Here is a 12,408-nt window from a genome sequence, read left to right on the forward strand (position 1 = left end):
AAGGAAAACCCGAATTTGGTGATAACCAAAGCTGATAAAGGAAGCAAGACGGTGATCATGGAGGCGGAGGAATACCATCAAAAGATGCACAACCAGCTGCAGGATGACAGTACCTACAAAAGGCTATCGGTGAACCCAACAAACAGGATTCTCAAGAAAATGAGCGCCATCATCGAAAACTGGTTCATAAACGAACAGATTGACTTTCGTACTAGAACCAGGTTGAAGGAATCAAGCTGCAACCCACCCCGTATATATGGTCTTTCAAAAATACATAAAGAGAATAGACCATTACGGCCGGTCGTTTCGACGATAGGATCAGCAACCTACAACATAGCAAGATACCTGGTGGAAAAACAGATTTCCATGTACGCAACAGCTTCGAGTTTGCGAACGAAATCACAGGAGTACAGATGAACGAGGGAGAAATTATGTTTTCGTTAGACGTAGTTTCACTGTACAAAAACGTGCCAGTAGATTTCGCTCTAAGATGCTTAGAAGAAAGATGGACGGAGATGGAAACCCACACAAGTATAGACAAAGAAAGATTCATCAACGCAGTTAAACTTGTTCAGGAGTCAACCTTTTTCGTGTACCAAGGTGAAGTATACGGACAGAGCTATGGAGTGCCAATGGGATCACCACTATCACCTGTAATCGCTAACATGGTCATGGAGAAGCTGGAACAGGATTGCATGAAGACACTGGAGGAAAAACATATACAGCTACAACTGTATAAACGGTATGTGGACGACTGCTTATGTATGGCTCAACACGTACATGTCCAAGAGATCATGGACACGTTCAACAACTTCCATGATCGCATACAATTTACGGTGGAAATGGAGGTAGAAAGAAAAATTAAATTTCTGGACATGATGCTGGAACGGGGAAATAGAAACATCACATCATTATGGTTGCCAAAACAGTCGAATGGGAGATATTTGGACTATCTATCGAAAAGCCCCCACCAACATAAACAAAACACAGCAATCGCATTAATTGATCGCGCTATTAAGCTGTCCTATGGAGACAACCGGGAAGAAGCTCTAAGCCAAGCAGCACACATCTTGCTGAAAAACAACTACCCGATGTGGTTTGTCCAGAACAAGATAAAACATCAAATTCTCAGCAAGATGAAAGACCCGTTGCCACCAGGCAAGCAGAAGAACGTGGTGTATTCCATACCGTGCGGAACGAAGTAAGGTGTACATCGGACAGACGAAACGGATGCTGGAAGTGAGGATCATGGAACACAAGAACGACAGCAAAAAGCGAAACCCGCGATCTGGCCTGGCTGTACACACAATGGAGGAAGGACACGTGTTCAATTTCGAAAAAAACACCGTACTGGAGAGAATCGCAGACCCGGAGACCAGGATGGTATGCGGAGGTATTCCACATTAAAAAACAAGGCGAAAGGCAATCGGTAAACCTGCAACGTGAATGTGGGAATATCAACAGCACGTACAATGTGCTATTGGCTAGGCTACGTGAAGGCGAACACAAACGAACAACAAACGATACCAATAATATGGAGAACGAAACAGGCGCAGATGGGCGTTGAGAAATCTGTGATAGAGTAAAGGGTGGTGGGAAATTAAACTAGTTTAGTTTGACCGAGGAAGGGAAATGTCGCATTAGCGAATTGTGAGTGTTCAATTGTGAATGTAAATTTGTGTAAAATGTTTGTAGTTTTTTTGTAATAAATGTTTATTTTTTAGACGTCTGATGATAGGCCGAAACGCGTAACGTGAAAAATGCCTTTTTGATTTCATCGTCACCGAAAAAAGCCAATCAATTTCAATTAATACACATATTCTGTCAACATTTAATCACGATCGATAATCGTTAATCATACTTCAAACGTTTTATTCATTAATCATAATTGTTAATCATTGTGAAAAATTATTTTAATCGTTAATCATAATCATCAATCATTGTCAAAAATGAAAAAAATCATTAATCATAATCTTAAATCATAGAGTTAAATGATTAATCATAATAAATTTAATCATTCTTTGGAAGCTTTATTCATTAACGCTCTGATATGATCCCTTCTTTCAAAGGATGCATTTGACATGCAGAAGGCAAAAGATGATATTGCTTCTTATTTCAAATCATGCATTTGCTCGGTTCAATGCAAGGTAAGATATGATCCCGAATAATGTATGTTCCCAGCAGACCGCCAGAGAAGATATAGTTCCTTCATTCAAAGAATGCATTTGCCCGGCAGAAGGCACGAAAAGATATAAGTCCTCTTTCTAATTCAGGAATTTGCTTGGCTTAAAGCGAGGAAAGATAAGACATGATCTCTTCTTGCAAAGGAAGTATTTGCCCGGCAGGCGACAAGAGACGTTACGGTTCCTTCTTACTTGTTCGGTTTAATGAAAGGAATGTAATAATTATCTTTTTCGATAGATGCAGTTGCCCATAAGAAGCCAGAGATACTATGACTTCATCTTTTTATTCAAACATTTTCTCGGTTCAATAAAAAGGGGAGAAATGATCCCGTCTTTAAAAGGATGGTACGCTTAAGGCATGCAAAAATGAATCCTTTTCAATAATCATGTATTTTTCCTCTTTTTGATTCTTTATTCTAAAGTATGCATCAGTCCTGTCTAGAAGGAGAACATCCCAACACACATAGGAATAAAGTAATGATCTTAAGTAGTACGATTATGATGTCTGTGCTTGTGATACACATACGGGATGGGTTAGTTTACCGATTTCGACGACATGCCAGTGTCGGTAATAATGTCGTCAACACATTATCCAAACCGTTCAAAGGATTGTTAATCCAGGACGCTTATTCATCAGCAATCATGCTATTAGCGAATAAATTATCACAATCTTGAACATTCGAAATCTCCTAAATCGGTTGAAAGATGGCTAAGATATTAGTCCATGCTTCCTGGCCACTTTTCGTGGTGGTCTCAAATTAGAATCTGTACGGTTTATTTCCACTTATATGCCCATGTGTGTCGTATCGTGACATTTTCTTCCTTTTTTCATCGGCAAACTGTTTCTTGCAGCTGCGTGAGAGATGCGCTGCTACTGCCACGTCCGCCACTATAGCCACAGCGAAAACTGATCTGCTGCACCACAACCGCTGGACAGCCCGGTGTTCCTGGGACCACTTCCGGACGCTCTGATCTAGTAGATATTTTGAGTGGAACTTGAGAACGATTTGGAATACCATGAACATCTCGTTTTCAAGAAAATTGGGTTTACATGATGCGAATGCACCTAATGGACCTGGTTAGCTATATGCCGATGATGAGTCTTCCTTGATCTGGCAGATACCGTGGGCTGAACTCTAGAACGTTTTGGAGAACCTTGAGCATCTCGTTTTCCTGAAAATTGACCACTGTCCCAACGACCAAGATGACTTATCTTGATTGGATGTTTAGATTTATCAAACAATGTGGTATAAGATCCAAATATTTCAGATTCATCTGCATGCTAACAGAAGCGAAATTTCCCCAAGGTTTCGGATTTCAGGGTCTTCAATATATGGTCAAACTTGACCTCCACTATTTTCCTGTGTAGTCGACATCCTGATGTACAGCTCTGCTGAAGAAAGCGGTGCACTCTTCTGTGAATTTCTCAGCCAATCTAGAACGCTGGGCATATATGACCCATCAGTCCCGAAAGAGTTAAGCAGATGATAGGACTATTATAAAATAAAAACAGAAAATCGTGTCCGCTTAATTGTAGATTGTGGTACATTTACAATGACCGAGGATATGCTTATCTCTGCAATTCCATCTACATTTTGTGCAAGGGTTCTATGCTATGTTATTTAACTCACATTAATCTGATATCCGTATTGGGCATGCATGCACGGGATTGATTAATTCAGATTTTTACCGGGCTTAGAAAGAAATGAAATTTTCCATAGTTTAACTTTGATAATCAAAAGTATCGATGGATTTGGCAAATTGCTGAAGAGTTTCCAAATCTATTGATAAGAAAACCTCGGAAATCCATTGAAAGCTATCAGCGTTTGTAATTTTCGTGACGGTCTCGAATTTGGAAATTTCCGTTTTACACCCTGTATCCGAGTCTATAGTTTACGTTGGATAACATACGAAATAACGGTTGTACTCGCGTTACATATACTATTTAGTGGAGAACGATAAAAATCGGCGTGATTTGATGCATGAGCATCGTGTTTAGGCTACTCAGCGTGTGTAAAAGTTTTTTGGGATAATTTTGAACATTAGTGGTGTCCTTGAGGACTAAAAGCATACCGATTAGACCGGAATAGTTCGGCTGGTCTCATTAGATGTCTATCAGCTCGGGTAGAAACCGTGATACTGATAACAACATTTGATATGATCTTGATTAGAAGGTGCCGAAAGAACAGAAGGATAGCAAAACATTGCACCGAAATATCATAAAAATAATAAATTTTGCTTTGGCTAAGAACAAACTAATAGCTCAAGATATCATTTTGTTCTTGTTAATAGCAAAACCTGATATTTTAGTAATATTGCTGTGTAATTATTTGGTATTTACGCCTGTTCTTTTAGCATTTATTAAAAACAAAGATCCTATCAAGTTTTGTTATCAATATCACGTTTGTTATCGATGTGCTATTATCATCTACCTGGGAGTTTACGCATCCCGAGCAGACGAAAATTGCCCAACAATATCAAATCTTGATAAGATAGTAAAAGGTGATATGGGCATGATTGATATAAGAGATAAAGATAAGACGACAAGATCTATATTTTGCACTAAAATATGATAAGGAGATCAAGTTAAGCTTTTGGAAAGAGGTAATCAATCTTCTTCTTCTTCTTCTTATTGGCATTACATCCCCACACTGGGACAGAGCCGCCTCGCAACTTAGTGTTCATTAAGCACTTCCACAGTTATTAACTGCGAGGTTTCTAAGCCAGGTTACCATTTTTGCATTCGTATTATCCTGAGGCTAGCACGATGATACTTTTATGCCCAGGGAAGTCGAGACTATTTCCAATCCGAAAATTGCCTAGACCGGCACCGGAAATCGAACCCAGCCACCTTCATGCATGGTCTTGCTTTGTAGCCGCGCGTCTTACCGCACGGCTAAGGAGAGGTAATCAATATCATGTGCTATTGGCTTGTTCTTATCCATAACATATCTTGATATTGATATGTTATTTCAGTGCAAATTTTTGATATTGTTGCCTGTTATTTTATCTCTTATATCAATCAGGTCCATATCATCTTTTGTTATTATGTTCATGGATTCTGCTCGAGATGGCAATTTACATTTTTGGCAGGTTATCCCTTAATAACAGAAATCCACTCGGAGACGAGCCAGCCTCGGGCTGCAAGTCTCCTAAATAAAGACAAAAAAAAAGAAATCCACTCAGTGTGCAGTTCATTTAGGCCGTCCGTTACCATAGGATTCCAGCATCCTCAGGTGCTTCAAACCTTCCTCTGTGGAGTCGATTTCACCGTCACCGCTACATAACGAGGCAGTCAACACATATTGGAGCACGTTGGAGCTCCACCATAATCCCGAGCACGTTGACCATAATCCCGAATTACACAGGGGAACAAAATTTAACCTTTTGCGGGTCCTCAGAACCAATTGATGTGTCTTCAGTAGATTTTGGCTCGCTGAATCCGAATCTGTCCTCAGATATGCTCTAACACGTCCAAATTTTGAGATATAGCTAAATTAATACCGCTAATTTGAAGAAATTAGCATTTTTCGAAGGACTTTCATGAAGTATATTAACATAATTTTAGGTCAATCAATACCCGAAACGGTAAAAGCACATCTGATCTAATGAATTTCCTTCAGATTTGCACGTTACAATTGTTTTCTATTCGGTTTTACTTGAATTTAAGTTCAGTGAATTTAATTTAAAAATATTCCATGCAAGTTTGTTTCAAAAACTTGCATGCAAACGCCATCACCACCAGTTCGAAGCCACCAAAAATTCCACAACATGAGGCCAGAGGAACTGGGATAAGAAAATGTTAAATGAAGTATAGAGATACTAGTCAGTTTGTAAATATATGTTTCATTGGACTTTTAATAAAATATTCACGTTTTTTCATGTTATGCTCAACATTTCTCCTTCTCCTAAAAAAGTTATTCTGCTCGATTTCTGGTTGTTTTTTATTTGATCGATCAACTTCCAATAACCACACGTAATCTGTTAACATGTTGCAATTGAGTTGTGCTAGAATATAGTGAGAAGATGATGATCCATAAAGTTCCTTTCTTTTAATCAACAAGGAAAAAGATCGGAGTGCAATTTGAACGTATTCAAATCCCCTACGCATTCAAGCCACATTGACTAATAAAATACATTTCAGCACTAGGAAAATAAGTTGAAACTTAACCATTTTGTAATTTCATCGTAATTGTTTTCATTCATGCCGTTGTTTTGTTAAATTAGAGAAATATCAGAGTGCAGAATTGGCGGATCATCCAACCGTATGCTCGGGTAACTGTAACATGTTGAACAGCACACAAGTGGAGCGGAGCCCAAGTTTTTATTTCTGGCGCATAACTTTGCGTCTTAGCACATAACAAAGCTTGATAAAATTAGTGAACTTTTTCCTTTTTCAATGTTATAAGCTGATCATAGTTTAAAGAAATTGCATTGGGATTATTGCAACATCCACGCAGCATTATCAAAACGCGAATCAAATAAAAAGTCCCCCACGCACGAGTAGGTTGTTGACGTTTTCCGGTTTCTGTTGCGTAGCCGTCAACATCGCTTCAACTTGTATGCAATCATACACAAGAACGATCGAAAACCAACTTATCGATTCATTGATTGATTTTGCTAATTGATAGTTTTCCGCCCAAATTTCTATCATAGGAATATTGGAATGATCATAAATAGCAGGAATAATCAAAATATATAGAACTGCGTACAGTTCTCGTACTTGCTTTATTCGAATGAACATAATAAAGGACCATAAATTGACCATAATTGAATAATTAAATACACCATATCACTTGTGCAATAATTGATTTTTTTCCGCGCCAGAGGAAATACAATATCATATTTATATTCAATAGAAGTTACTTCAATGAAAACATATTATTTGTTTGCTTGGACAAACTATTATATTGAATTCTTGTTACTTTCCTCCCAAAACCGTTCACAGAAAATAACCAGGCTTGTATACAAGGTGGCTTGCATAAAACATATTTTTAAATAACTTTCACTAACTAAAATTGCAGATAAATCACACTTATTATGTTTAACTTGTTCAAAATGCACCACATTTCGAAAGATTGAATGTTTGTGATCCATTTTGGACCATGATTGACTAGTAATTATTTCTATAGGGTTAACGATGGCTGTTCCAAAATGCCCAAAATCATTGTTTTTACGACATTTGTTGAGGTATATCTCAAAATCTCGACGTGTTAGAGCAAATCTGAAGTCAGATTCGGATTCAGCGAGCAAAAATCTACTAAGGACACATTATTTGGTATTAGGGACAAAATCTTGTTTAGCTGTGTTATCGATCGATGATAGGAGAGGAAGAGGACTAATCATTAGAAACCACGATCATTTTCCTTTGATCGATTGTCCCTGGCTTGCCCTGAGGTCTGCAGAGTGTTAGTGAAGAACAACACTATTGAACAAATGTCGGTAACTTTCCAAATCTCACGCATTTTAAGATATCACCAACGGATACATCTTGAAGGACGGGAAAATTTGCGGGCCGAAACATTATTGATTTGAAAACAACTTTGGAATAGAGATTGGTAGCTATCATCGAGAGTTTTAAGCCTTATCAGAGGCTAATCACCAGGATATCACTATTGATCTAGCTATTTTCCCGCCGATAGAGCTAGTAAGAAGTTCAACAAGTCCATCGAGCAGGGCGGCCAACATAAATAACAATAAACCCACACAATTGATTGCACATTTTGGGCAACTCGGCCGTACGAAAATCATTCTTTTGTTAAATATCTTGGGTAACTCTCCAGATAGGCGTGATGCCGATCAAAGCTTCAACCGATCCTGCCATCTAGAACCAGATAATCATAGAAGCACAGGTACCTTTTCACGCCCAATTATTCTAATAGTCAGCTGGCAACTGCTTCAGCTTTCTCTTTTTCAGTAACTGTTTCGGCCTAAAAATTTAACATTAGAATCGATGACCCCAAGTCCCCAATTAAACCATGATTTTGAGAAATTCGTTGGCCGATAACAGCATCAACGCAGGACTCTCGTCGTTGCCATTCGTTTGGTTGGTTCAATTCGCGCGTCAGTTCTCTTACCATATTCACCTGCCTAATCAGGTATCAGAGCCTTGGATTTTCCTCGCGAGTCTAAACAGACTTCGCTTCCCCTCCCCACACATAACAAAATTATAAAAAGCACTGACAATAAGATCAATGATCTTATTTGGCTGCAGTCAATCGCTTATCCTCAGCATCTGTTACTAACTTTCCTATTTTCCACGAACATGAAGCCAACCATGCAAATCAATCATATCATATTTTTCATTGCGTTTAATTCATGTTTTTCGGTGCGCACTCTCTGTTTCCATCACGGTCATGCACCACTAACCGCTTATTAGTAAAGCAGTCGCTGATAAGTCGGTTTCTCCAACTCGAATCCTTCCCATTCAGCATTAGCCAGCCGCGACTATTATTATTTATGCTACTGGGTAAAAGCCCTGCCAACGCAACAACATAGAAAAACACACATCGGAACTCGAAGTGAAATTTAGTGAAACCACTTGTCTCCCAAGGAAACATTGCCAAACAGGCTGAGACTGGTAGCATCATTGATCTGTTGTTAGATTGTTGACTGAAAAAAAAAATTAGACCACAATCGGACATTGCCGCGCGGTAAGCCTGCTCTTGCGAAGGAGCGAAAACCAGATTCAAAAGAAAGTGCGTCTGATTCCGGTCGGCACGGGAGCTAGTTTTTCCAGCTGCTGCTGGTTGGTTGAACTTGTTTTCCACGCTTGCATCAACGGAATCAGTGTGGTCGAAGCAAGTTGCACGGCGAAGGAAATCTTGATCCCTGCCGGTTTCAAGTGAGAGTGAAAGGCGCATTTCGGAAAATGGGTTGACCATTGAGATAACACACGGGGAGGATTTCTGTTTTTTTCATTTCATCATTTTAGTTTATTCGGCTTTTTACAAATGGATCTTAAGAGACCTAATTAAATAAATAATCAGTTCTTCGAGTGGCATAAATTAAATTACAATTAAGTTAAATAAATATGTTAGCAAGTTTTTAAAAACTATTTTTAAAAAATGCTAAGGGCTCTTTTGCATCAAATCCTGACGAGAAGGCGGACGGAATCGTGAAACTCCATTCGCTTGGTTTGTTTTCCAACGGGTTTAGATTCAGGAAAGGTTGGGGGATAGATCACAAGAGGTAACGTAAAACAAATAAAAAATTATCCTTTTTCGATCATCAGTCGGTTTCCTGAAAATTCGCGGTCATTCTGGTTTTTGGCGTGTTTTTTTTTTGTGTTTTGGGGGTGTTGGGCGTCTGTAGGGCGTGTGTGTTTCTGTCTGTGAGCTTCTTAACAAGCTTTGGCTGTTTCTGTTTTGAGCGCTTCACGGGGCGCGACCTTGATGAAGGTCACCCAGATGAAGTAGGGAAGGCTTACTGGGCGTAATGCCCATAGCCGTTATAGGGCAGACCTTGGGCGGCGCCGATACGGCCCCAGCCGCCACCGTGTCCACCGGAGACGACGACCTCATGGGCAGACTCGTGGTGGCCACCTCCGCTGGAGATCAGTTTCTTGATACCGATGATCGAGGCGAGTGCGAGAGCGAGCTTGGATACGATCAAAGCTTTACCGGCCAGCAAAGCTAGGGCACCGAAGGCAAGTGGGACCAAGGTGCTTCCGAGCAGCAGTGGGATCATGATCCAGTGTCCGTTCTTCTTGTCCTTGTCCTTGTTGCCGAAACCGCCGCCGAGACCGCCACCACCTCCGAAGCCACCGCCTCCAGCGCGGACTTCTTCCATGGAGCGCTTAATCTCCTCGCTGGATGGGAACTTGACCTTTGGGAAGATGGATAAGAGATGTTAATATTCGATTGAATGATTCGCAATTGCGATTCGTTATACTCACTTGCAGGGTGTGGGTTTGGAAGAAGGCCAAAACCTTGTCGAAGAGCATCGAGTTCAGAGAGCGTTCCTTCTCATCCATGGAGCGGGGCAGTTCCATCTCGATCTGGGCTTCGCTCTTGACTGGGGTGCTGTCAATTGGCACATCCTGATCGCGGACGAATTTGACTCCTTCGCTGATCTTGAAGTCCTTGAGCGATCGCGCCACTCGATCCAAGATGGTGAACAGTTTCAGTTTCAGGCAGGTGGGAACATCGGAGTTGGCACAGTCCTGGTACGTTTTGTAGAGGTATTTAATTTCGCCTAGATAAGATCCAGAGCGAGGTGTCTGCTGTTGTGGGTCATGGCTGTCGTCGATTGTGTTCGAGTTGATCGATTGCGCCGCGGATGCACTGTGGGCCAAGGACACCGTCGCTAAGCAGCTTATCACCAGTAAACACTTGAATATATTCATTTTTATTTGGCTAGGACTCCTCACGGACTAAACTTAATCACTAAACTTGCTGATTTTAAGTAAATCTGTTTTGCGGGGAAAACAGATCACAAAGTTGAACCGCTTCACGGAACTCCTCACTCTCTGCTATGGATAGTTCTAGAACTGTAGACGGATGAAATCAAACTGTGCCTATCTCCGGCCTGATCCGGCCATATATACCACTTGCCAAGCCGGTTGAATTTTCAATTTTCCACCAGCCCAGGCTGGGCACGAGTTTTCCACTCCAAGCTACACCACCCTCCGCCGGATCCAAGCCCAAACCGAGCGGTAGCATAAACTATGTGCACTAGAAAAGCGAGCTACATACATACATGCATCGAAACGCAGCGCAGCATAGGAGAAATGCACACACGCGAGACTCACGGGTGCATCTTCTGCAAGGCGCACTGCAACCACCAACAACAACCAGTTCCTTCACACCGCAGACCGAGCCGAGCAAGCGAGATAGCCAACGGCCGTACGCTAATTCCGTTCTATTCTATTACACCTTGGGCCGACAGACAGCCAGGCATGTTTACACACAGGTTTTCCTCCCCAAAGCCCCATTCCAGTCCCCACATTCGCCAAACTGACCACTTCCACCAATATTGCGTGTGCAGGGAACCACGCTTTCGAAGCATACCAATTCGTTCATCAAAAAGCCATCCACCCACATCTGATACCGCCACCAAGTCCACCCACCAACCCAGGCTGCAGTCCTTTTACGCTCTCACCACCGTTGCGATCGTCATTAACTATCAAAGCGTGAAGAATGCAAACTGCACATCGAACGCCTTTTAACAAAACAACACAACACTGGTGAAATGTTTCGAACTAAATTTTTTAAATCCCTCGGCTTTCCACTGAGTTTCCAATTTGCGAACATTATTGGGCGGAAGGTTTTTCGCCCCGTATTGAAGTGCGTAAAGTGCGTTAGACGCTTGATCGAGGGACAATAAAAAAATGACAAACTTCATCGCCGGGTCCCGCCTGGTTTGCGGCGAAAATTTGCATAATGGAAAGTGTTTTCGCACACCCTGAAACCCTTTCAGACATGCACCCGCATTCAGGGTAATTAAGTTTTCACTTTCTTCGGGTGAGCCTTTCTAGCTGCACTGGGTGGATACTTTGCGGGGACGCGTGAATTGTGGTTGGTAGAACCAATCTGAGTAAGTAAAGAACCGTAAGTAACTCTATGTACCAGATGATTCATTGGTTTGTATTTGCAGAAGATACCTATAGAATCTAGAACAGAGTTTTATTTTGAATAATTCGATCAGTATCCTTTTATCAACAAGCGGTAAAAGTGACTGTATGACCAAATCAATCTTAACCCTTAAAAGAATGAGACGATAATTTGTCATACATAATATGTACATGTGACCGTTTTGCAAAACGAAAGGGACAAAAGGGACGAAAGACAAAACTTCGAAAGACAAAAGATTGAAGGGACAAATGGTAGAAAGGGACAGAACGTCGATCGGGACAAAAGGTCGAAATAAACAAAAGATCAAATAGAACAAAAGGTCGAAATAGACAAGAAACTGAAACGTAGAGAATGAAACTCGCACCAGAGTTGTCCTACACAGTTGGCAAAAGCTCTGTTCTTTTATTATTCACAATTTTCAATAATTTAATAAAATTCATTCAGTGAGTACAACTAACAGATGGATGTCTGAGTTTTTTAAATGTCACTTCAATCTGTCAAAAAGACGTACGTTGGGTGGCACGCGAGTGCGCGTACATCAAACACTCTGGCGTGTATTACAGTGACATTTAGAAAACCTAGATATCCATCTATTATTTGCATGAATTTTATTTAATTGTTAAAAATAGTGGAAAATAATAGCGCAATTT

At 40.7% G+C, this 12,408-nt stretch overlaps 1 protein-coding gene across 1 annotated transcript; it reads right to left on the minus strand.

Annotated features, from left to right (window-relative positions):
• Window positions 1-9,088: 9,088 nt before the first annotated feature.
• LOC134208379 (uncharacterized) lies at window positions 9,089-10,712 on the minus strand. The gene is made up of 2 exons (XM_062684363.1): window positions 10,081-10,712; window positions 9,089-10,010 (listed from the first exon to the last, which is right to left on the minus strand). Exons 1-2 carry the CDS (start codon window positions 10,528-10,530, stop codon window positions 9,609-9,611), a joined length of 852 nt encoding a protein of 283 aa, XP_062540347.1. The 5' UTR covers window positions 10,531-10,712; the 3' UTR covers window positions 9,089-9,608.
• Window positions 10,713-12,408: the final 1,696 nt, after the last annotated feature.

The sequence above is a fragment of the Armigeres subalbatus genome, chromosome 1 (assembly GCF_024139115.2).
Source record: "Armigeres subalbatus isolate Guangzhou_Male chromosome 1, GZ_Asu_2, whole genome shotgun sequence".
Taxonomy (NCBI): Eukaryota; Metazoa; Arthropoda; class Insecta; order Diptera; family Culicidae; genus Armigeres; species Armigeres subalbatus.